Raw genomic sequence first — 25,556 nt, 5'->3', positions numbered from 1 at the left:
TTTTTCTCCCTTTATTTTTAGTGTAAGATGTTATAGGATTTTATAATGGTTCTTGCGTGCAGCCGTCCGCCCCGTTTAACGCAGTTTCATAAAAAAAAAACACTGAAGCCGGTGGAGAAGCTGGGGAGGGAATTTGACTTCCTACCATTCTACCGTTGATCGATGGACGGTCAAAAGGTCAAAGAACGTAAACAAATAAAAGAAAAGAAAATTCGCACCCCGCGGTCCCCGCCTCCTCGGCTTCCTTCGCCCCAAGGTCCCAACTCCAAAACCCCCCAAAACGCCTCCTCGATCTCGTTGAATCGGAGCCCAGGATCTAATCAGCAGCACCACACGAGCGGCGATGATCCAGCTGCTATTCCTTGTACTGGTGGCGGAGGCGTCCGTGGTTGCGGTGCTGCTCTTCAAGACGCCGCTGCGGAAGCTCGCCGTGCTAGGCATCGACCGCCTCAAGCGCGGCCGCCGCGCGCCTGTCGCCGTCAAGACGGTGGCGGGCGTCGTCCTCGCTCTTCTCGCCTCCACGCTCTACAGCATGGCCGAGATCAGCTGCCGCGCGACCGACCCCGACTCCGGCGGCGGGCTCACGCCCACAGATCAGGTCCTCTTCTCGCGTCACCTCCTGGAGGCGTCCCTCATGGGTAGGTCCTTGGTAACAAGCATGCGCCCCCGCCCCCCCCCCCCCCCCCCACCCACTTGATTCCCTGTTTGCTGCGTTCTTGGGTGGGTTTGGGGGACCTTAGTGTTATAGAATATAGATAGTCTGGCTTTCCATTCCTTGACCTTGCCGAGGGAAATGTTCATTCTTATGTACGTATTCGTTAGTGGATAAATGGAAAATTCTTATGGCCCAACTGGTTATTTATCTTATGCGAAACTCTGTTGGCAAAAAACACAGCACGAGCAGCATTATATTAGAGTACCTTTTTCTGGCCACTAGAAATTTCACAAGGATTGAAATTGAATTTTGATTATCTATCGGGGATTGAAATTGAATTTCGATTATCTATCTACCCGTTGCATCACTATTGAGGTTAGACCGAATTGCTTCTATTGATTTGTTCTGTATATTCATGTTGTGCTGAGATTTCTAGTTTGTATATGACTCCAGCTCAATGTGTTTATCTATACCTTGCCCCTTTTTACATATGGTCCATCCGGAAATATCGTGCTAAGTGTTTCAGCACTCAATTTGTGCTATCTGCTCTAGGTCCAAATCTGAGCACATTACTATTGTTTCAGGGTACTCCTTATTTCTTGTGCTAGTTATTGACCGGCTTCACCAATACATCAGAGATTTGCGTGCCTTCAAGAAGAACTTAGAGGCTGTATCGAAGCATAATAAAATGTTGGAGGAAGCAAAACATGGAATTTCAGAGGAGACAAAGAAGTACCAGGAAGACATTGCCACTCTGAACAAGGAGATGAAGAAACTGAAGCTACAAGTCCAAGAAAAGACAGAAGAGTTCCATGTTGCTGAGGACAAGGCACTTGCTATCCAAAAACAATCTGAAGGCTTGCTGATCGAATATGATCGCCTGCTGGAGGACAACCAGCATCTTCGGATACAGCTGCAGTCAATTGACCTCAAGCTTTCCAGTTCTTCTTGAAAGAAGAGTATTAAGTCATAAGAATATAAGATGGTGAATCTAGTGCTGTTGCAACAAATTATCTGTTGCAGTTTGGTAAGAATCAATATTTACTCTTTCATGGGTTACTAAAGATATTCTTGGTGGTAGATCATCTGATGTTAGCACCCAAAGAGCATGCCAGCTATCACCTTTCTCACCTCTCTGTCTTAACATCTTTATTTGACTATCTGTTGCATTATATATTGGTGCCAATTAGTGCAAGCATTATATGGTCCAGCAGTTTGGAGTTTCTCTTATATGTTTGTTCTGATTACTATTTTTTAATGTGCTATAGGACTACTATTTTAGTGGAATATTGTGATTATTTCAGATGGTATTCACATGTTCAAAGTGTGAGAATCCTAGTATCAGATGTTCCCAGATCATCGAAATAGGTTTTGTTGATTAAGCATGTTAGAAAAAAACTAACAAGTTCCACCCTGAAGCAATTGAACAGATGCTAACCATGGCTATATGTCCAAGCTGTAAATGTAAACATGCTTGACACTGTATATTGGTGTGAGGTTCTTCGGTTTGTTTTTATTTATAAATAATCATGACAAATCATATAATTGGGGGAACAAAATTCTAAATGGACTGAGAGTTTTGAAGCTACTTAAATTAGCCAGAATTAAAGTTGATCTGGATACACGAGAATTGGATACATTCATTTAAGGTAAGTAGGCTCTTCATCAAAGTACCTTGTGGTACCTAACAGTACTGCATGCATGTAGCTTGAGGTAACAAATAGAACTTGATGTTGAAAAGTTCAGCTATTACATGATTGAGGGCACGGCAAGGTGATGCAATCAGCTGCGACTGGAGCCACCTGGGGGCTCAGACTTTGTTTCTCTAATGATCCTTGCCTTATCATCTTTTGTAATGAACCTCAGAGTGTTTGCTGTAAGATCTTGGCTTCTAGGGGTCCTGTTCCACGGTAGTCGTAGTTGGAGTGTTGTCCTTGATGCATTAGAGCCCTGTGCGCTCCTGATGCATGCTAAAAAGTCTGTTCGGTTAGGTGATACCTGTGTCATGAACGTTGTGGTGACAAAAATGCTCTAATTTCGTTGCTTCACATGAATTCGGGTGCGCTCTGCTGTTGGGAAACAAAGTTGTGCCATTACCTAGACTTCCATCTATTTCCTTAGCAACTGTAGGTGCATCCCATGTTCAAACAAAGAATTGGACTTGCAATGTTTGTTTTATGTTAATTGCCATTGGAGTTCTTGAAAAAGATATCGAACAGAAGTAATTTCTTACATATGAGGATTTGGGCATTCAGTTTCATGGGCTATTGTGCAACTATGCAAGTATACATTAGCCTTTTTATGTTTTCAAATTTTATTTGGTTTGTGGAAATAAAGTGGTTCCTAATGGTTAATTGATAGATGTCGAGCAATAACTAATCAGCCATAAGCTTAGGGATGACCAGCAAAATGAAACTAAGGGGAAATTCTGTTGTGTCAGATTATTTCATTGATTGGATGGTCATGATTGCATTTGATGTGATATTTACTTCCTTTTTCAAACATATGGAGCTGAGAATCTACGGAAGAATGAACGTTTAGGTTGCTGGGATATTCCATCCAAGTTTAGCTAGGTTCGAGAATTTCTGTATTAAGAGTGGTCCTTTATTTTTGCCAGAAACCGGTCCCTTGTTCGTTACTCTCTCCGTCCCAAATTACAATTCTTTTTAATTTTTTAGATACATAATTTTTATATGTATCTATATAGTGTACATCTAGATGCATAGCAAAATATATGTATCTAGAAAAGCCAAAATAAATTATAATTTGGGACGGAGGTACTAATACCCATTAGATTCCAATCATGACCCCAAACCATGTATTGTTACTAGATGCTTAATGCAGTACGCTAGTCCTTGAGCAATGCCAGAACAGGGATTAATATGTCTGCTCTCAGGTTTAATTATAATTTGGGATGGAGGTAGTAATACCCATTAGATTCCAATCATGACCCCAAACCATGTATTGTTACTAGATGCTTAATGCAGTACGCTAGTCCTTGAGCAATGCCAGAACAGGGATTAATATGTCTGCTCTCAGGTTTCATTTGTTCTGTGACCTCACTGTTGGGGCTTGGGAGTAATATCAGAGTTCTACTGTACCATTAATGTTTCAAAATCTGTATCATGCAAACACATTACTTTTCTGTTTGATTTTGACCACTTCCAAATATGCCATATGATATATTTTCCTCTTCTACTATTCCCTTACAAATATTAAATCTGATAGTTATTCCACATGTTCAACCTTTTTATTATAATCAATCTGATGAAATGGCTAGTGAAAAAAATTGGCTTCCAGTCACTATTTCTGTGCAATGGATATCCACTTATCTCATGTGTTTTTCACAATGTAAATTATTCTAGCTGTTCCACTACGTGTAAAACTTGCGCTCCCAAGGCCATATCATACTTAATGCAACAATTCCTATCTGGGAAATGATCTGGTATGCTTGAATGATTTTTTTTTTATTGATAGTGATGCTTGAACGATGATTAAACGCTTCTTGCAGATAACTTGGTAGCATTTGCTCCAATGTGGACCTTTATATGGTCAGATTTTAAATTGTGTGAAGTGGTGTTGTGTCCAGGTGTTTGGTTTCTCCTATACCTTGTCACTCCAATCCCAAGCTAGCGGCCACAGTGTCTGTGGGATGCTGGCTGGATTTTGGAGACGAGCTGTGCTCAAATCCCTTGGCCTTTTCTTCTTTGTCGTGCTGCATGCTAAACCGTGCCATTTTTCTGCTGCATTTTGTTATCTGTCTTCTCCCAAGGCTCTTACTCCTACAGTTGTTAATACGACGGAACTTAAAAACAGAGCGAGCAGATTCCATGATTTACTGACCGGGCCGGTTGCCCGGACACACGCAGATCCACATCGGGCTACGTTCGAGTTTCTTGGTGATAACATTATGTTCTGGTTTTGGAAGTTTCAGAACATAATCTTCCACTCCAGTGCTGAAGCCGAGTACGGCGCTATTCAATGTTGTTAATGAGGTCCTTGGCGGAAGCAAGGAGGGCCCGCAGGGGGCCATAGCCTCTGTTATGTTTGATGCATGCCAACTCTACGACTATTTCAAACTATCACTTTATATAATTTGAAAAAGACCTTCGGTATGCTAGAAATGTCAGTGAGGGATGTACCTTGTATTGCCTGTCATACGGCCAGTTTAAATGGTACATTTATGCATGTAATTTTCAGTAGTTTCTTGGATCATTCGGCTATACTCTTATTCACAATGCAAATCGCTGGACCATGCATGTAGCTACCGTTCTTTGCATAAAGAACTTGACCCACATCCATGTTAACTCTAAGAAAAAAAGCTGGCAATGGAAGCATCTGGTTAAGTATCTGGTTAACTATATATTGTAAAATGATTTTTCACTAACTCTAAGTATAATAATACTCGTATTATTAGTTTTTCTATATATAACATGTGCAAATGCAATTGTCTTCGAAATTATTTGGTTTGCCTGCACCATCCTATCGCATCTCTTTTCGTAGGACAACTGTACATGAACATCAGAACACCCTTGCTCCACCATTAAGCCACAGCGCATCCCTCTACACCGTTGCTCTATACTACTCTCTACGTTTGAAATTATAGTTCATTTTATTTTATCATGAAATATGACTTGATTTTATATTGATTTGTATTATAGATGTTAATCTATTTTTCTCAAAAGTCTTGGTCAAATTTATTGAAATTTTATTTAGGATAAAGATAAAGTGAACAATAGTTTGATGAAACGAAGGGAGTAATAAATAATAGACCTTTAATTTATTAACGTGAATTGTGGTTGAGTGGAAACTTGATTTGGGGTGATGTACAGATATGGTAAACTTTTCGAAAGTGAAATTGGAATTTTTGATAAATGACATGGAGATTCAAATAACCCAATCAGTGTTACTGCTACATCAACCAATTTTGCAGAAAGGTCCATTTACTTTGTGTGAATTCTATGACCTCATTCAGATTCTGTTCGTGCCATAGAGACACTGTGGCGTGAGGTTTTGCTTATGGCTCCAAGAAAAATTTGCAGCTAATTATCACTAAGTACAGAAGAGGCCTTTCATCCACTCCTTTAGTTCCAGCTGGGGTTGGGCCTAGGACTAATGAAAGGATTAGTCCCGGGTCTAAGAATAGCAATGGGTACCCCAAACCCGAAACCCGATGGGTTTTTACTCTATTAGGGTATTGGTTTGGGTCAAATTCTTACCTTTGGGTTTGTTAATGAGTATAAAGTCTTACCCGTTCGGTTTATAGGCACGGATTTATTCCTACAATACCCGAACCCGTAAACCCATGAGTTTTTTAAACCCGTTCTAACCTAGTGCAATTATTATTTTACTTTGTGAATTTATAATAAACTTAATATCCTTTCTTCTTTCACTTCTTATTTTGGTGAACTCTAAATATTTTGGTGGTGGGTATGGGTGTTGTTGCTTTGTTGATGTAGTATCCATGTATGTATACGATGGATTGGTGAGTTTATATGGTGTTATGATCCCTTGAATATAGAACTTGGTATTTATATTTTTATTTCCTCTAATATTTTTTAGTGAACAATGAATGAACTTCTTTCTCATCATGTATTTTTTACACTATAAACTTAATGTTTATTATACTAAACTTGTTGATTATGATAAAAAAACTAGTATAGTAAGGTGTAGACCCACGGGTGACCCGTGGGTACCTGCTAACCCGATGGGCACGGGTATGGATAAAATTTTAAACGTGTCGTGGGTATGGATTTTTTTAATGGGTTTAAATATTTTTCATGGGCTTGGGTTTGGGACTGCAAAATCCAGTGGGTTTAGACCATTTGCCATCCCTACCTGGGTCTAATGGCTAGGAGGGCGAGGGGATCTTTAGTCCCGGTTGGAGGCTCAACCCAGGACTAACCGGGACTAAAAGTTAGTCGCGGTTGGTAACACCAACCGGAACTAAAGAGTCACCTATTAGTCCCGGTTGGAGGCTCCAACCGGCACTAAAGGATCCTTTACGGGTCAGTTCAAAAGGAAAGCATCCCATGTAGAGTCATATGTGCTGTGTAGGTAGGGTGATAAGGAAATTATATGTGAGGCAGGAGGTCTTGAGTTCGAGGTTGGTTGTGCTTGCCAATTATTTTTTTGGGCGTTGCAGACCTTTTAGTCCCAGTTTCTACAACTCGGACTAATGTCATCTTCTGTACTAGTGTATGTTGGGCGAATAGCTAGGGTCAAGAGTCCTTACGGAGGTAGACCCCAGGTTTCCCTGCGGGAACCTATCAGACCTGGGCACACGGGACAGTTCACGTGGCACACTTCTCCTAGGATACGGGATGGGACATGGTCCACGCCCTACATCTATTGTAACTACTCGTAAGGCAGTAGGATTGCTCGTACAGTAGTGAAACTAGTCGGACACGGTAGGAAACCACCCGAGAAGTACTCGGATAGGACTCCTGAGCTTGTACCCGACTAGGACTTCTATGTAAACCTATCCTCCAGACTATATAAGGGCGGACAGGGACCCCCTCGGGGACAATCATCATCAAAGGCAATACAAACGACACATGACGTAGGGTATTACGCTCTTAGCAGCTCGAACCTGTCTAAAACCTTGCGTTCCTTTGCACTTTTGAGTTCCTGATTTCGGCGACACCCTACCTACAAACTCACCACCTTGAGGGTATCCCTCGGTGGGCGTGGCAGTAAAATACCGAGAGCTGGCGCACCGGGTAGGGATGTTCATCGAGCATCCACCAGAGAATTCGATGGCATCCTTCAACTTCACCAGCGCTATGCTCGACGAGGGCACAACCTTCATCTTCGGTTCCTGGATCTGCGTTGCCAACGGTTTGGGTGGCTTCAACAGCCACCTAGCCAACTCCAAGGAGCCGGAGGCCTCTTCATCAACTCCAAGCAGCGATCTTGACGACTTCATTGACAACCTCGACGATATGCTGCTGTCGGTGTTTTTACCGTCGGCCTACCTAGGGATACGCTAAGATAGGTGATTATTTGGTGAGGGATCGCCGGATCTGAAACTTGAAGGTGAACGCAAGGACACAAGACACAAATTTAGACAGGCTCGGGCCGCTAGAGTAGCATAATATCCTACGTCCTGTTTTGGGGTGTTGTATATTGCGCCCTGCGCTTGGGTGTTGAGTTGCCTGTTGGCTGCTCTCTGTTGGTTCTCTGCCTATTTAGATATCCCTGCCCTCCTTTATATATCCTAGGGGACGGGGTTCATAGTAGGATTACAAGGTAGGAGTCCTAGTAGGGATATAAGGTATGAGTCATAATAGGATTACAGTGAAATTCTAGTAGGAATCAGACTTCTTTTTCCTCACGGGTAGCTTCCTTACGGTACCTAGGGGATCTATCACTGACAAGCCCCCGAGCTCTTCATAGCCGAGTACTGCAGGCATTTCGAGTACTTCTGAAGTAGTCTTCGGCTTCTTCTAAAACTCCATCTTGAAGGTCTTCTTCGAGTACTTGCTTGGTTGCATCGAGGCTATGAGATGCTCATGGCCCGAATAGCTTAAGTCTTTTTTGGTATGTGGTGCGATGGAAAATCGCACTCCATATGGAGTAGCCCCTGAGCCTTAGGTTGAATCAAAGAATCAAGCTGACAGTCAAATTAGTCTTGAATCTTTTTTTCTTATCCTTCGAGTATATTCGAAAAATAAATAGTCGATGACACGTATCCTGTAGTCCCCGAGCCTTGAATTCAAAACCTTTAGGTTCGGAAAAAGAATTCAAGAATCATGGCATTGGTGTTACTCTGAAATTCAAAACCTTCTGCATAGTGAAATTAAGCGTCCCGCTGGTTTATTTAACCGTGCGGTGACTTAGGGTTTTTTCTGCACTCTCAGTCTTCATATGAGTCGTCTTCGAGTAGTTTTGTGGCATCTTGCCCCCGAGTTTAAGAGCTAGGAGAGCCGAAAGAGCCATGTCGAGTAGTGTGCATCGCCCAGCCCCTGAGCCTGGGAACTAGAGGAACTGTGATGGCACGCCGTGCTGCTTGGAGGGTTGTTGCCGAAGCTTGATCTGAAAAAAGATAATGCATACATTATGCAGCATAATGCGAAGATACCGAGTAGTACTTAGTAATAATGTGAAGATAGCAAAATTTATTCGGTGTAAAAATTGCTGTGAGGCTCGCCCTCGACTAGTTTCTAGTCGAGACGAGTAGTCGAAGTAGTCGTCGGCGGGCCACCGATCGTCCTCGCGAAGTCGAAGTGATCGCCGGCGGGCCACCGAGCCTTCTCGCGAAGTCGAAGTAGTCGCTGGCGGGCCGCCGAGCCTCCTCGCGAAGTCGAAGTAGTCGAACTCGTCGCTGCTTTGCGCGCGGACATTGCGGCACAAGCCGAAGTTGAACTGGGTCGTCGAGGTTGGCGGCCGCGGTGCATCGACGTTGCAGTGCGAGGTGAAGTCGAGCCGAGTAGTCGAGGTCGATGTAGCCGTTCGCTGAAGGATCCGTTCTCGAACTCGATGAATTGATCCACCGATGCATATGTACGAAGTAGCAATCCGCCACCTTGATTGGATTGATATTGATGAAGAGGTCCTTCAAATTCGCCCAATGATCGCAACGATCGGCCCTATGGTGGGCGCCAGCTGTCGGTGTTTTTACTGTTGGCCTATCTAAGGATACTCTAAGGTAGGTGATTATTTGGTGAGGTATCGCCGGATCTGAAATTTGAAGTTGAACGCAAGGATACAAGACACGAACCGCTAGAGTAGTCTAATACACTACGTCCTATTTTTTTTATTCCTAGTTTCGAGAGGCACCTGCAGTTTAGTACTGTACGTGTACTGGATTTCTGTTTCCAAATCCATAGCCATGTCAGCAGGGCCTGGCATGTCCGTCGAGTCGGCAGCCACCGACGTGGCCACCCCATTCCGCTGTGACGCCGCGAGATCGGGAATCCCCCTGCCAGGCCTGTCCGCCTGTTCCTGAATCTACACTGCACGAAAATTCCCCGACCCTCACACGCTCAGCCATCTGACCATCTCACCTCGCCGCCCCGACCCCCGCCACCGCTCCGCGAGGCGCCCAGACGCCGACGCCCGCCACCCCGGCCAGGCCGGGACGGCTGCTGCTGCGGCGGCAGGATGGGGGTGGACTACTACAAGGTGCTGCAGGTGGAGCGCGGCGCCTCCGATGACGAGCTCAAGAAGGCGTACCGGAAGCTCGCCATGAAGTGGCATCCGGACAAGAACCCCAGCAACAAGAAGGAGGCCGAGGCCAAGTTCAAGAAGATCTCAGAGGCCTACGAGGTTCGCCCGCTCTCTCTCTCCTGGCCCCATTGCGCCTCTGATCTGTTCCGGTGCTCGTAGCTGGCCGCCGAGGAAGAGAATGGTGTTCGATTGAGGATTGAGGGTGCGCTTCCCCATTTCCTCTTAATACGGATTTGATAGCTGTAGTTTATGACGTGTGCTCGCCATTGGGCAAACAAGGCTCTTTAGTGCGAGAAGATCTAATTTTCGCCTCCCCGGTGCGGTGAGCTCTGGCCTCCCGTGCCTTTCGATCTGAAGCAAATTTAACATTCGCGTTTTGCGTTGTTTGTGGAATCAGACACCAGCACTCTAGTTTGGATACAATGGCATCATTTTGATGCTGATGTTTGTCGGCCATTTCCAGAGCCTGTAAGTTAGTGCCATTTCTCTAGAATTTTGCCACTTATTCAACTTCCCGATATGTGACTTGTTTTCCCCGTTTTTAGTGTATGTGCAATTATTTTGATTTTGTCATTCTATGGATTAGGATCAATTTCTGCACTGATCACTGTGACACCAGTGAGCTAATTGCCGCTTATGTCTTAGCAGTAAAACATTTACACTTGATCTTGCGTGTTTTGCTTGCAGGTGCTAAGTGATTCACAAAAGCGGGCGGTCTATGACCAGTACGGGGAAGAAGGACTCAAGGGTCAGGTTCCACCTCCTGGAGCAGGTGGTCCCAGTGGGTCTTCCTACTATGGTGGGAATGCGTCGACATTCCAGTTCAATCCTCGCAGCGCAGATGATATTTTTGCCGAGTTCTTTGGGTTCTCAAGCCCATTCTCAAGCATGGGTGGCATGGGAGGCATGGGCGGAGGTGCTGAGTGGGGCATGAGGGGCTCAAGGTTTGGGATGTTCGGGGATGACATATTTGGGTCCTACCCTCAGTTCCCTGGTGAGGCATCAATGCATGTTCCACAACGGCCTTCGAAAGCTCCTCCAATTGAGAACCGATTGCCATGCAACCTTGCTGATTTGTACAAAGGTATCTCCAAGAAGATGAAGATCTCACGAGAGATTTTAGATGCTGGCGGGTGAGTGAATATTATTATGTGCTTTGAAATTAGATATTGTTCTTCCAGTGTTGCATTAAACAATTGATAGCAGAACAGGAACTTATTTTATTGGCAGTGTGTGATTTGTACATAGCTAAACGTGCAGAACCTGAAATTTTCACACTATTCTATAGCTACATTAGATATTTTTATGACATCATTGAGAATAACCAAAGTTGGAACCATTGCCCTTTTGCACCATGTAAGTATTCATTTTGAAAGAGAGTGAAATAATGATAACTGAAACCAACACTCTGAGTTTGGTACAACTTACAAAAGTTCCAGGTTATGATTAAGCCAAATAACAGTTAAATGCTTTCCTGTAGAGGGCTAGAGGCACTCAGCCATTCACTATGATATGAACGAAATAGTCTTCCCTCCCCTTGGAAAAAAATAGGTATCCATCTTGGAGCCTTATGATGATTTTCTTTTGACAGTTGTAGTCACCTTTGTTAGGACAGAAAGGAGGGGAGGGGGGGGGGGGGGGGCAGGCTACTGTCTGTGTTCACACATTCCAGACATCGGTGTTGCACTAAGGCCAGCATGTCGTGGGTTGGATCCATCTTAGTCTAGTGATGTCAACAGTAAATAGTCAGTTGCATTTGGAAACTTCTCTGATTTTGTCACTAGGTGTTCTGAGTTGCGGCACCATTGTTTTTCCATAGCCTAGCTAAGAGATGCATCTACGTGACAAACCTACACAAGCTTATGAACAAAGTAGGGACCAAGTGAGACAGACAAACAAACTTTAGGGCCATGTTGCGACATAAGTTTTTTGAATCAGGTAATTTGTCACCATGTGGTCATCTCGTGGTGGACCGGTTAGAGCGTTGAACTCCGGTAGTCGTTGAAACTCCCGTCCTGACCTGGGTATGATGCAAGGCACCTTCTTAGAACCAAGCCCTGGGGGAGTCTCCTCTTGTGGTCGAATTTTATTTGTAAGTTGTCACCATGGATTCAATTACTCTGATAACTGCTTTTATTAAGTGAATATGCAGACTGCATTTATTATGTGGAAGAGACATATTACCATTTCAGGCATGGTCTATGGATTGACTGAACTAGCACCATATGTTAAAAACTAAGGTTGTGAATTGTGAATATTGTACTCAATTGTGGTTCCTAGGTGTCCGTTTAATTCCTAGGTGTCCGTTTAATAGATAAACCATGATCAAGTCTTATGTATGCTTTGCTTACTTTCAAAACTCTGCATTGCGGCATAATGAGATTAATAGCACACCAAAAAACTCTTTTTCTTAGGGATATAGTATTATGCGGTTGTAACCCCTACATCATAATTGTTGTAGATAATAAAGAGGCTTTAAGGCAGATTTTAAGAGAGAAGACATTGTAGAGTATTTTTTAGATAACACAGGTAATCTCCAGCCTTTGCACCAACTAGGGATGCACATAAACATTTTCTCATTGAAATGTGAGCACCAATATTTGAGCCCCGGTGGGTGGAGTCATGCACTCAAAACTCCAGTACAAAACCAAAGGTGCTTCACTTGTCTTGCTACAATTCAATACAAAAGGATAACTAAAGGGAAAAAACAAACACGGAAACTAATTGCAAAATTGCTAAATTAATGTTTCCTGCAATATACACCAATATGTTTCTGCCAGCATGTGGGAGGAATTGGTGAGCAACAACCTTGGCAGATGGAGCTCTCTTGTGCTACATGACGCGCGAAACCTATCTACTAGGTGCAGCTCCTAGTGGAGATCGATCTCCCGGGGGGCGGCGTGGTTGTGGGCAGCGGGAACCTTATGCTTCAGTATTTAAACCTAAACTCATGTCATGTAGGAAGGATAGATTTGCATGAAATTATTTGCATTGAGCCTCCTGGGTGGTATATATAGAGTAGAGTAAAATGCACCGGCGGTCCCTAAACTTGTAAGGGTGTGTCACTTAGGTCCGTCAACTCTGAAAGTGCATTTCTAGATCCACAAACTTGTAAGGATATTTCACTTAGGTCCGTCAACTTCGAGAGTGCATTTTTGGGTCCACAAACTTTTTAAATTGTTCACAGCCGGTCCATATGTATCCATGTGTGCACGTAATGCTGACATGACACGCTAACTGTATGTCTCCCGTCTAATTTACCTCCCTCTTCTCTCAATCTCTCCCACGGGCTGTCATGCCATTCGTGCTGCTCTCTGACCTGTCCACCGCGTCCACCGGATGACCGGACATGGCACACATCAGCGCCATCGCTGATGTGGCCCCAGCCACCACAGCGGGAGGCACCCCGAGCGGCGTCCTAAGACGGTCCCAGCAAGTGGCGGGATCGGCAAGCAATCCGCCGGCCAAGAGGAAGAGGAGGGAGATGGCATGGTGGAGAAGAAAACAAGAGGCAAAGCGTCAATTCTCATCATAATCCATGTTGGTAGTCTCGGCAATGTACAGTCAGCGTGGCATGTCAGCGTTACGTGCATACGTGGATACGTATGGACCTGCGGTGAACAATTTAAAAAGTTTGTGGACCTAGAAATGCACTTTTGGAGTTGACAGACCTAAGTGACACACCCTTACAAGTTTGTGGATCCAGAAATGCACTTTCGGAGTTGACGGACCTAAGTGATACACTCTTACAAGTTTAGGGACCGCCGGTGCAATTTTACTCTATAGAGTATTCAGAGACATTGGATGCCTCCCTGATACATATGGCAGTCTGGGATATACAATATCTAGAATACATACTCACATGTCAAGGTTGTCAAATTCACCATTGACCTTTTTGCTGATTATGGATGACATTATGTGCCCACATTTTTAAGAATTTTATATAGATAATTTAATATGTAGTCATTATTAGGATGACTATGTTTGACACTTCATATTGTTTCGTAGTTTGATAATGTTCAATAGTATTTGGAAAGTTAAATTGTTTCCTGTTTTGATGACATTGAATAATATTTGGATAGTTGAAGTTCCCAAAGTTTATTTGAGTAGAAACATATGTAGTATAATATCTGGAGCTACATAACTCAAGGGCTTGTTAATGGGCCCTAGTAAAAGATCACATGCTTCTTAGTTGGTCTGCATTTCAACCCACCAAATTAATCATTTTTTTTCCCCTTAGCAGAAAACTGTAAATTCTTTGGTACATTTGTTTGACAGAAACTCGAGCTCTAACTTCACTCTTTGATCAAGTCCTTAAGTTTTACGACTCCTCAGGTGATGATATTGTGATCTTCACCGAGACAGCCATGCATTATCCTTGAGGAATAAACTCATTATCCTGCACTTGTGCCTTATCTGTTTTCTGGGACTGTCAATCTTTTTATCAACCGTAATGGCTTGACAATCTTATTCAGTTAATGTATCACATTGTTTCTTTCTTTCGATGGGATTTTGAGTTTGGACTTACTGTTTCTATCATTTATATTCTTTGACAAGTTGAACAAAATGATGTTTTGGCAGCCTTCTCTTGCCTGAGCACGACCCATCTTAGGAGTTCATTTAGTATTTTTTATTACCTCTGAATTGGTGATAGGGATGTTAAACACAAGATTGTTCCGGTAATAAGCTTGATCTTTCTGTGTGTGTTTTTTGTTTTCCCACATGTTTTCCTTGAATTGTCTTCTTATCTGACTTGGTATATTTGTGTCTTTTTCTATGAGCATTTGTTAATTTTGGTTAGGCCATTCTCAGCAACTCTTTATTCATTTGACAGGAGAACTATGGTTGTCGAGGAGATCCTAACAATTGACATAAAACCTGGATGGAAGAAAGGGACAAAAATAACATTTCCTGAAAAGGGTAATGAGGCTCCACACATAATTCCTGCAGATATTGTATTCATAATTGACGAGAAACCTCATGATATATTCACAAGAGACGGGAATGATCTGGTCATGACTCAGAAGATCTCCTTGGCCGAAGCCTTGACAGAATGTACTGTTAATGTAACAACTTTGGATGGTCGGAACCTGACAGTACCGATAAACAGTGTCATCTACCCTGGCTATGAGGAGGTTGTTCCCCGAGAGGGCATGCCGATTCCCAAGGATTCTTCCAAGAAGGGAAATCTTAGGATCAAATTCAGCATCAAATTCCCCTCGAGGCTGACCTCAGAACAGAAAGCGGAAATCAAAAGGCTACTAGGTTCTTGAGCAGTGGACACAGGCTGGGTTTTTGGGCATTGCATTGGTGAGTCCAGTGTACATTCAGATGTTAGCTGTGAATACCATGCAGAAGTTTCGGTTTCCTTGAGATGTACTGGTTCTGGCATTTTTGATGTTTTGAGCTTGAATATTAAAATGTTAATTTTTGGCAGAATAATTCCATGAAAATAGATGTTTCAGTGTGATCACGCTGTGGTGATGTGGCTGGGCCTATGCGAGTATCTATCAGTGCCTTGGTTCTGACACTATCAATGGTCCCATCCATATTTTAAAAAAGCCCCATCTGATTAAAAGGGACCGTGGGATCACTATCACAATTCACAAATTACATAGATGACCAACAGCAACGACACTTCATCAGATTACTGTTCTCATAAACCTTCATTGCCTAAATTTTGTAATCCTTTGAACGAAATGGAGATGGAGTGGTTCTAGTCCTAGATCATTGAAGTTGGTGGTAGCATAACGTCTACTACATTGCTAAAGGCCCTTTTTTTTCATTCAGGGGCTACAAACAGAGCAGTGTCCTATAGAAAACAGAGTATGCTAAGGTTGCTGTTAGCCTGTTACGCTACAGTAGTAATACGAACTGTGTAGAGAATCAGAACTGGTAGGGGAGCTCGCAGATCGTAACTAGAAAATCTCTGTTTGCTGATCCAAGAAATGCCGATCGAGATCACATTTCACCTCGCTCTTGGCACCAGCAACAGGCTGCACCTCCACAACCATGGCCGGCAAGCGTTCCGGGCTTCCAGCAGCCATCTCGTCGTCGTCGGTTTGCACGCCTGTCGTGTCACAGAAGCTGTCGAGATCGCCCCACCCCTCGAAGAAATCATCTTGGCCCATGTTTCCATCCGGCTTCTCGGTGGTGCAGGATTCTTGATCCGTCGGCAGCGGGAGATCAGACGTCGTCTGAATGTGCTCCTCATGGTAGGCGGCCTCGCCACCGGCCGGCGCTGTGGGAGGGCCGCGCGGCGAGTTGATGCCGCCAAGGAGCTGAGCCAGCTGCAGCTGCAGTTGCTGTTCTTCGGTGAGAGATTGCCCCGCGGGAGGTTCTTGGCTTGATCTGAGATCTGGTGCCAGTAGCAGCGCGCAATAAGCCTCAATGGATGACCCCTCGTGGTTCACGAACTGTTCTTGCGACTGATTTGTGAAACATTCCTGATTCTGAGCGAGTTCTTGATCCAGCGCGAAGGGTTCTTGCTGGCTTGGTCCTGCGTCAGGGCACCAAGGATCCAGGACGGATGATTCTTGGCTGAATCCGGCGTCCGAGCCACAGAAATCCCCAACGGATGATGTCCCATAGTCGAGGAACTGTTGTTCTTGATCCTGTGCGCGGTGGCGCACCTCGCCGAGGTCTTCTTGATCCAGCGTCGCCGTCGTTATCACGGAAGATGCGGTGGCAGCAGCGCGCTTGTGCGGAGGCGGCGCGGCTTGCGGTTCTAGCTCTTGGGCCTCGCCCTCGCCGCCGTCGGGCACGCGCTGGCGCTTGTAGCCGTAGCCGGTGAAGGCGACGTGGCAGAGCTTGACCGGGAACGGGCACTGCGGCGAGGCGACGGTGTACTCGTGCAGGACCCACCCCGTGCTGCCGCTCTTGCGGCGGCCCTCCTGCAGGTTGAGCGCGCACTTGCGCCACGAGACCTGCTCGCCGCCGCGCGGGGGGAGCGCCTCGTCCGGCCAGCGCCTCTGCCCCACCCACTTCCAACGGCTGCCGCAGCTGCGGTACTGACGAGCGCCGACCTTGGCGTCGTCGCTGCTGGAGGCCCTCTCGAAGAAGTAGGCCGCGCCGTCGTCGGTGCGGCGGTGGCGCGTGAGCAGCTTCCAGGGGTGGCTCGCGCTGGTGGTGGCGGCGGCGGCGTCCTCGATGATGATCCCCGGGACCGCGGGCGGCCGGCCGAGGGCGCGCGGCAGGAGGTAGAACTCGACGAGCTCGTCGCCTGTGGGGTCGAAGCGGACCCCCGGCGGGAGCCCTAGGGCCTTCGCTGCCGACATGGCTGGTTCTTGGACACGGAGGGAGGGAGGAAGGGAGGGAGAGGTTGCGCGCCACGCGGCGGATTGGGGACGGGTGTCCGCGTGTGATCATGGTTTGATTTTATAGACGTCGGCTGCAGTCCTACAGAAGCGAGATGGTGGGGCGACAGGGGATGTGTGCATTACCGCAATTGCTGTCCTACCAAACCTGAGCCAGCTGCAGCCGCAATGTAAAAAATCAGGTTTGTATCAAGTGTGGTAATTAATTCAAAGATAAATATGTTTCAGATCAGATGTGCAGAATAGTTGAACTGAACACGTAGAGGCTAGAGATGAAAAAGCTCAAACAAGGTTAGAACTTAGAACTACAGGGTTTAATCCTAACCAAATTCATTAGCAAAAAGATGCTTATGGGGGAGCAATTAAAATTTCTGAGTCATGGCTATGTGGTAACTGAGTATACTAATCAAAATCCTAATCTTAAAATACAGAAACATATTTACGGTGGAGCAATAAAAATTTCTGAGATTCTATCAAAATCATGAACACGCTAATTAAGAAAAATGGAAGATTGAAGAAAAGATATTCAGAATTTCAATGTACAGTCAATTACTCCAATTGAGTTACTCACAGATCAAGGAAAATCTAGTTGTTGTTTGAATCTCCAAAATAAAATTAGTTTTAACAATGCTACTTTTAATAGGATTAAAAGAAACAAATTTTAAGTTAGACTGTTGGACCATGTCTTATATGGTTCCTTGTTCCGGTCAGACGAGCCTACAACAGGTCTGTATCGCTTGGGTCCATCCCAGGAGTTTTTTTAAAAAAAGGGATAAAAAAAATTCAAAAAAGAGGAGCTGGTTGGGAAAAATTCGGAAAATGGGTACCTCCTGCCCGTTGATCGGGCCGGAGGCGTGGGGCCGGGGACCTCCCGCCCAACCAGCGGGCGGGAGGTTTCAAAAATATTTCGAGGCCCCTCTCGAGAGCCTCTTCGCGAATAAAAAAAGTTACTTATTGTTTCTTATTCGTGAAGAGGTCCCTGAGGCAGGCGTCCCGCCTGGCCAGTGGGTTAAACGGTACCGTTTTGCAACGTAGAATCCAAATATTACGATAGTACGATACGTCAACCAATTAAAAAGAAAATAGTATCATACAAAAACAGTTTAAATATAAAAAGTTCACCGAATCAGGAGTATCTACCCCGCCTGTCCCGGACCTCGCGCTCTCTTTGTCCTCCCCCCTAGTCCTAGCCCGTCGGTGTATGTGGTCCTCCGAGTACGTAAATGCATCTGGAGCACGGTGAGGACGAGGCGGAGGAGGTGCAGACGTGAACGGGTCATCCTGGGACTGTGCACCTAGAGCTTCATACGTCTGGGAGGGACCAATGATGTCAGGCCCGGCGCCGCCGCCCACCAACTCCGACCAAGTGGCGGAGCCGCCCTCCCAGTCGTCCCAGTCCAGCACACCGAATGGACCACCGTGTGCAGAAGCTCCCATCGACCATGCATGCTGAGTATAGCCCTGAGAGTACGAAGCAGCTGGCGTCTGATGTAGCTATTCTCAGAGGTGATCTGAAGGCCAATTGCAATAATAAAGTTGCTGCAAATATTAGAGAGTTGTTTGATTTATCGACAAAGTTGAGGACGGCTTTGATTCAAGGGGGAGAGAATGATGAGCCCATGCCTCCTCAAAATAGAACTGCAGAATATCCGTGTGTGATTTTGGACAAGACAAATAGTGATTCTCTGAAATTCTCATGCCTTCAATTTGGTGCTTTTGATGTTAATATAATATATAGTAAAGAGGAGAAGGGTACCAGCAGCACTCACATATTTGGAGATGGATGCATGCAGCGTCCTGGAGTCAGCGTTATCAAATATGCATTAGGAAATAAATAATGTGCATTAGGCAAGTGGCCGGAATATTTTAATATTTCCATCTTTTGCTTCGTAGCAGATAGCATGCTCAGACATGACTAGATTTAATAATTATGGCCGAGACAGACTTGTATCGTGCCTGCGTGCGCATGAGTTGAGGTCGGATTGTGACCCTGCTAGTCAGACTAGAGGGTGGCCTGCGTGCCTTTAACCCTTGGGCAGCCGCCGCTCTAGGATAGATGAGGTTTTATTTTAGTGTTTTCCCTGCCGAGCCTTGCGGCCGCCGGAAGCTGATGGCGAACCCATCTGCTATCAACAATTGAAGCCGGTCCTTCATTGGATTGCATAGAGTTCGTGATCAAGCTGCCACAGTTTGGGTGCATCTCTGATTCCAACCGGAGTCCCATCTTCTGATCGTTGGTCCTGCTGACCACGAGTGGAAGAATTTATCAAGAGTTTGGATTGCATCTGTAAGCCGGACTCGTCTATTGTACTGCTGTTGGTATTTGATCCTTGAGATTATCCAAGACATATATTGTATTGCTTGCTTTGTGTCTGTTCGTGATATCAGTCAAGTGCTTTAATCCATCTGGCAACTATCATTACTTGTTAATCTGTACCGTGAAAGATTGGGACAAATTCATTGACACGTCTCCGTGTTCATATCAGCGTCGAACCCGACGGGAGAGATGTTCCTGGAGCATAGGCGCCAAACATCTGAGGCTCCATTCTTGCAGGAGGAGGTCCCATTGCTATCGAGTGCATGACTATAAAAACAAACGAAATTAGTCGTGTAAATCAAAGGTAATCGAAATGGCAATTATAAAGGACTTACAGCTTGAACTAGCGGTAGTACCGCTGGACGCTGCGTGCGGTGCTGCAGAGGTCGATGGGCCAGCTGTGTACACGTGGGCAGACGCATGAGATGAACTGGAGGCCCCCACGTCGTCTCTGCCGCGACACGTCAGTGCACGTAACGCTCGCGTCAAGTTGTCTTGAATCTTACGCAAGCTGTCTTTATACTGTGCCTCCGGTACACGTACTCCACGTTCAAGCAACGTGATCTGAGATGTAGCTTCGACCTCCGCGAAGTTGATCAGATCGATCTGCACACGTAATGGGAAACAGAGTAATATTGTTATCGATCTTTTATAAAAAAGATTTAATAATTCAAGTTGCGAAAGACATACCGCGCCACGCTGTGCCTGATCACGGTATGAGGGATACGTGTTCGAGATGGTGGGCTGGTGCTGATGCTCCGCATCATCAATACGTGAAAGAGTGATGTACGGACGCGTGCGAGGGAGGTACCAGCGGAGGTATGCGCCGTATGACGCCTCCGTGTGTGGCTGCGGCTCGTCCCACACATCGTCACGTGAGTCAAGCCACCCTTCTACGTACTCCTGCAGCTTGACGACCCAGTTGACCTTGTTGGCATGATATCCCCTGCGCGAATATCTGTTGCAAATATTTGAAAGATAACATTACTTTATGATAACGATTATATAATTAATACAAAACGAGTTATCACAAACTTACTCGAGTACGTTGCGCGGCACGGCCTGGAATGCTCGAGGTAGGAGAGGGAAGTGCTGTCGTCGCCCAAACTGCCTCATCACTCGCTCGACGCAGTACGGCTCGACGATAATATCGAACACTAGGTTCGCCTTTGTGAGCCAGTACGCCTCGTCACGCGTGCAGAGGGAGGACAACCCGTGCGGCGCACGTGTCTAGATAGCCGCAGCGGTGTACGGGGTCCAGATGACATTCTGTGGCCGCATCCGATCAAATTCGGACATGAACTGCGGGTATGCTTTTCGGACCTGCCGATGTACCCAGCTCATCTGCAAAATTACACAACTGCATCGGTACTTTGCATATACAGAAACGTACAACAGTAAATTAAAGAGCTTACCCGTCGATCGGTCCAAAGCGAACCCATCGTGGGGCTATCCTCGTGCCACATCCCATACATCTCGGGCGGATAAGGCTCCTCGCTGATTAGGGGGCGTGCTATGGCGAATCGCTCGTACGACCATAGCTGCAGCAGAAGTGGGCAGCCTGTGATGACGGCGGTCCTCTCCGTCTTGAAATAGGCCTAGCAAAGACCTCGGTACGTGGCAGCATGCACTGCCGATCCCCAGCTCCATGCAGGTACCTGGCCCGGCTCCGCATCTGCAATTGCGCGCGCGTACTGGATGAGAACCTTATCCACATAATTCCCGCTAGAGTTGCATAAAAGAGTCCAGCCGAACAACCACAACAGATATGCCTCCAGGCAGCGCGACACCTCGTACTGCCCAGCCAGAGGGTGGAGATCCTGAGCCTGAAATATATTTGTTCAATGCTTAGAGGTAGTCACATATGATTCAATTAAATTAATTAAAAAATATTTGTACTTACCCTAAATTGTATTACCCAACTCTTGGCGGGGCCGGGCGCGTCCGGTACGTTCACAAAAAGTGGCGGGTTCACTGGAGCAAACCGCTCCTGTAGCTCTGCCTCCAGAAAGGTGGCACGGCAACCAGGCCAACAGCTTCACCCGCAATGGGAAGCCCGAGCAGGTACGACACGTCCTGCAACGTGGGGGCCATCTCCCCGCACGGCAAGTGGAACGTGTGCATCTCCGGACGCCACCTGTCCGCCAACGCCGCAAGTAGAGAGCGGTCCAGCTGCATCCGCTTCTTGGCGCCACCGTCTTGGCCGTCGCTGGCCTGAAGCATACGTGTGAGTGGCAGCAAACCAGCCTCACTAACCTGTATATTTTGCATTGTGGTTACAATTGTCGTACAAGTAGTTCCGTAAAAAAATACAAAGTATCACCTGTCAAGCCAGCGGTCGTCCAGGTGCAACAACTCCTTTGCTACACGAGGGCGCAACTCGTGAAGCTCCTGCCCCTCCAACGCTGCTAGGTACGACGTGTGCCGTTCGTCAGTGTTCGCGTCAAGGAGCTCCGGTGTCTGCGCCATATCTACATGAAAAATATAAGTACCGTAACACATATTCATACAAACAATTGAAAATACTAAAAACTATTCGAAATATAACTACCCTAACAAATATATCTAAAAACTATTGAATTACTAAAAACTATTGAATTACTAAAAACTATTCAAAATATAACTACCCTAAGAAATATTCCTAAAAACTATTGAAAATACTAAAAACTATTCAAAATATAACTACCCTAAGAAATATATCTAAAAACTATTGAATTACTAAAACTATTCAAAATATAACTACCCTAAGAAATATTCCTAAAAACTATTGAAAATACTAAAAACTATTCAAAACACAACTACCCTAGGAAATGTATATAAAAACTATTAAAATTACTAAAAACTATTCAAAATATAACTACCCTAAGAACTATATCTAAAAACTATTGAAAATACTAAAAACTATTTATAATAGAACTACCCTAACAAATATTTCTAAAAACTATTGAAAATACTGAAAACTATTCAAAATATAACTACCCTAAGAAATATATCTACAAACTATTAAAAATATTAAAAACTATTTAAAATAGAACTACCATAACAAATATTTCTAAAAGCTATTGAAAATACTGAAAACTATTCTACGTATAACTACCATAACAAATATTCGTAAAAACAATTGATAATTATACGACTATAACGAGAATATACCTCCAAACCGACGTGTGGATAGGGCTTCGCCGCTTCCTCTCCTCTCCTCTCTTCCTCTCCTCTCTTTCTTTTTTTGTTGATTTTTGCTGAATATTATGAGAATTAGGGGTGGGTGGGGGGCTTAAATAGTGGGGGGGGGGGGGGGAAGTCCTGCCCGTTGGGAGGGCGGGATGCCCCTTGGGGGAACCTCCCGCCCGTTGGGAGGGCGGGATGCTTCTCGGGTATCCTCCCGCCTGTTGGACGGCGGCCGCATCAGGGGCCTCTTCGCGAATAAGAAAAGTTTTCTTTCGCGAAGAGGCCCCTCCCCGGGGGCCTGTTCGCTTTTTTTCGACACCCCGCCCGCTGGATGGGCGGGATGTCGCCTCCTGCCCGTTGATCGGGCGGGAGGCACCCATTTTTCGAATCGTTCCAAACCGGCACCCCTTTTTCGAATTTAAATTTTTTACCCTTTTTTTAAAAAAAGTCTCCATCTCAGAGCACCCGTAGTGCGGTGCAAAAGGGATGCCCCAACTGGGCATCGCTTTTCCCACTCCAGCACCCGACGCCAGTTGCAAAATTCAGAAATAGTGCTATCACCGATGCCTGCTCTTTCCAGTCAATAAAATAATATTATCCAATTTCATGGCTGTTGGGCTCAACCACCAGCGGTCACTGCGGCCGACCGTTGCCTTCAAAAGCCACAACATATATACACATTGCCACTCCACACAAGACTACCAACCACAATCCTATTAAAAACCAGCCATTGAAATAGACAAGTCCTCTTCTGGAAACCTCACAAATCTGCTCAACTCCTCACTCTTTAGTCCAAAATTTTCACCATGCCATTATCCTATGAACTACCCACCCCAAAACTTCCATCCAAGCTTCCATGGTCATTACCCACAGAATATCAATCCATTTCCAGGTCCAAGCTACCAAAGCTTGTCTCCCACAACATGGTTCATTTGGACTTCAGATGCATGGCATGGCTCACGGCAGAGACGGCAACCTCGACAACGTCGCTCTCCCCGGCCGCATCCACAGGCCCACCCACCAGCAAACGTCGGAGCGTAGGAGGCAGGAACAGGGGGACGCGGACCTCGGATGCTGCCGCCCACGACCGGCATGCATGCTCCCATGATGTTGCTACCTGCCGGAGCCCAAATGCTGCGACTCCATCCGATTCCCTTTGGATCCATGAGCAGAGGTGCTTGTTGAGCTCAGATCTACGAGAAGGGGATCGATTTCTGAGAAAGGATGCGAGGAGATTGGTTTGGGAGTTCTCTCCTAGGTTTCTTCGGAAAGGAAAGGGAGAACGGGAAAGTTTCTCACGCGAATGAAGTGGTGGCTGAAGAGGTGGTTGTGCCGAGTTCTTTTTTTTATTTCAACATTGGCCCCATAGCCCTTTTGGCACCGACGCCTGCACGCTGCGGCAGAAAATATATTGAAGCATCATTAGTGAAATGACGTTCCAAGCCTCGACTACACTGTGGGTTCTCTCATGGGACTGGAAGATGTGTCAGTGTCAACTTGACACTGTTGGGGGGCGCCATCTTCGGATCGAGCCGAAGGGTTGAAGACCGAAAGATTAGACCAATCTCCCAGGCGGCTCCAGGGAGTGGGTCAAGGTCTTCGGGCGGACGGTCGCGAAGGCGAGGCCGCCCTAAAGGGTTGGGAAGCCGAAGGCAATGCTAGGTTTTCAGCTGAAGGGGTGGTTGAAGACCTCGCGGAGCACAAATGCTGAAGGTCGACGACGAGGAAGACCGTTGTGCGAGGTTGACTGAAGGGCGTGATGAGCTGTAAAGGGTGGTTAGATAGAGACTTACTATATGCCCCTAGAATATTCGAGGAATATAGTGGTTGAGGGGCAAAAAGGTGTAATAATAGTGAAGGGTAGGTGAGCCGCCTCCTATAAATACCCCTGTAACTGTAATTGATCGGACGGATCCCTGTTGAATAGAAAACTGATTTATGTTCCGAAGGTGTCTTGCTCTTACTCATGTCGTCGGTGTTCCACAGGCTACTGTAGTGCTTCTTCACCCTGAAGGGTACTCTCCACCAACAGTTTTGGCGCCCACAGTGGTTTGTCTCAACACACCACATGGCATCGAAGAAGAAGAGTTCCAGCACTTCAGCAAGCCAGATGGAGGACACTCAGGCCCTCATCCTCGTGCTGTAGCAAAACCAGAAGAACAACAAAGAGGTGGAGGTCGAAGATGTGGAGAACGGACAGTTCGAGGTCCAACTTGAAGAAATGGGAGTGCCTGCGGAGGACATCAAGGCATACCAAAAGATCAAAGCCAGGTTGGCTGAAGCGGCAGCAAGAATGCGTCAGGCCGCTCAAACAGCACAACCGTCAACATCCCAAGTGCAAACAAGATTGAAGGGTAAAGCACTCGAAGGGGCTGAAGTTGAAGCCATGAACCAATACCGGTAGCTACAAGAAGATGAGCTGCGCTGTCAGCTGCTGCAACAACAGACACAAGAGAAGAGGAGCCTGCTGGAACTATGCCATCCGGAGGATGAGGACCCAATCCAAATAGAGAGCCCACCCCGAAGGCAGCCTCAGGGGTGCGTGCGCTCCGAGGTCGTCAGGCCAAGGGAAAGAACCATTCGCACCGAAGATGATCTTGATGAGGGTTCCAAAGATGAATACTACATAGATTGAAGGGTGCATCACTGGAGGTCGAGGAGACGTGAGGAACCATCGATGCCATTGACAGTTGAACTTGAACAGGTGCCATGGTCACCTCATTTCAACGCGGTGATCCTACCGTAGTATGATGGGGAGACAGACCCCAAGGAGTTCTTACTCAACTACGAAGCCACCGTGGAGTCCAAAGGAGGGGGCTTGGCAATCAAGGCGAAAGCCTTCATCATGGCCATGAAGGGCTCGGTGCAACACTAGTTCGCCGGCATCCCGAAGGGTGATATCTACTCATAGAGCCAGTTGCGATCCAAG

At 45.9% G+C, this 25,556-nt stretch overlaps 2 protein-coding genes across 2 annotated transcripts; both read left to right on the top strand.

The window, feature by feature from the left end:
• The first annotated feature begins 212 nt into the window (after positions 1-212).
• On the top strand, positions 213-1,878 carry LOC112897667 (B-cell receptor-associated protein 31-like). Its single transcript, XM_025966019.1, has 2 exons — positions 213-638; positions 1,240-1,878. Exons 1-2 carry the CDS (start codon positions 344-346, stop codon positions 1,605-1,607), a joined length of 663 nt encoding a protein of 220 aa, XP_025821804.1. The 5' UTR covers positions 213-343; the 3' UTR covers positions 1,608-1,878.
• A 7,638-nt stretch (positions 1,879-9,516) lies between these two features.
• LOC112874204 (dnaJ homolog subfamily B member 4-like) lies at positions 9,517-15,296 on the top strand. Its single transcript, XM_025937406.1, has 3 exons — positions 9,517-9,925; positions 10,514-10,959; positions 14,661-15,296. Exons 1-3 carry the CDS (start codon positions 9,761-9,763, stop codon positions 15,097-15,099), a joined length of 1,050 nt encoding a protein of 349 aa, XP_025793191.1. The 5' UTR covers positions 9,517-9,760; the 3' UTR covers positions 15,100-15,296.
• Positions 15,297-25,556: the final 10,260 nt, after the last annotated feature.

Source organism: Panicum hallii, chromosome 1, assembly GCF_002211085.1.
Source record: "Panicum hallii strain FIL2 chromosome 1, PHallii_v3.1, whole genome shotgun sequence".
Lineage (NCBI taxonomy): Eukaryota > Viridiplantae > Streptophyta > Magnoliopsida > Poales > Poaceae > Panicum > Panicum hallii.
The sequence above is the reverse complement of the archived record's forward strand: the minus strand, read 5'-3'. Positions and strand labels throughout refer to the sequence as shown.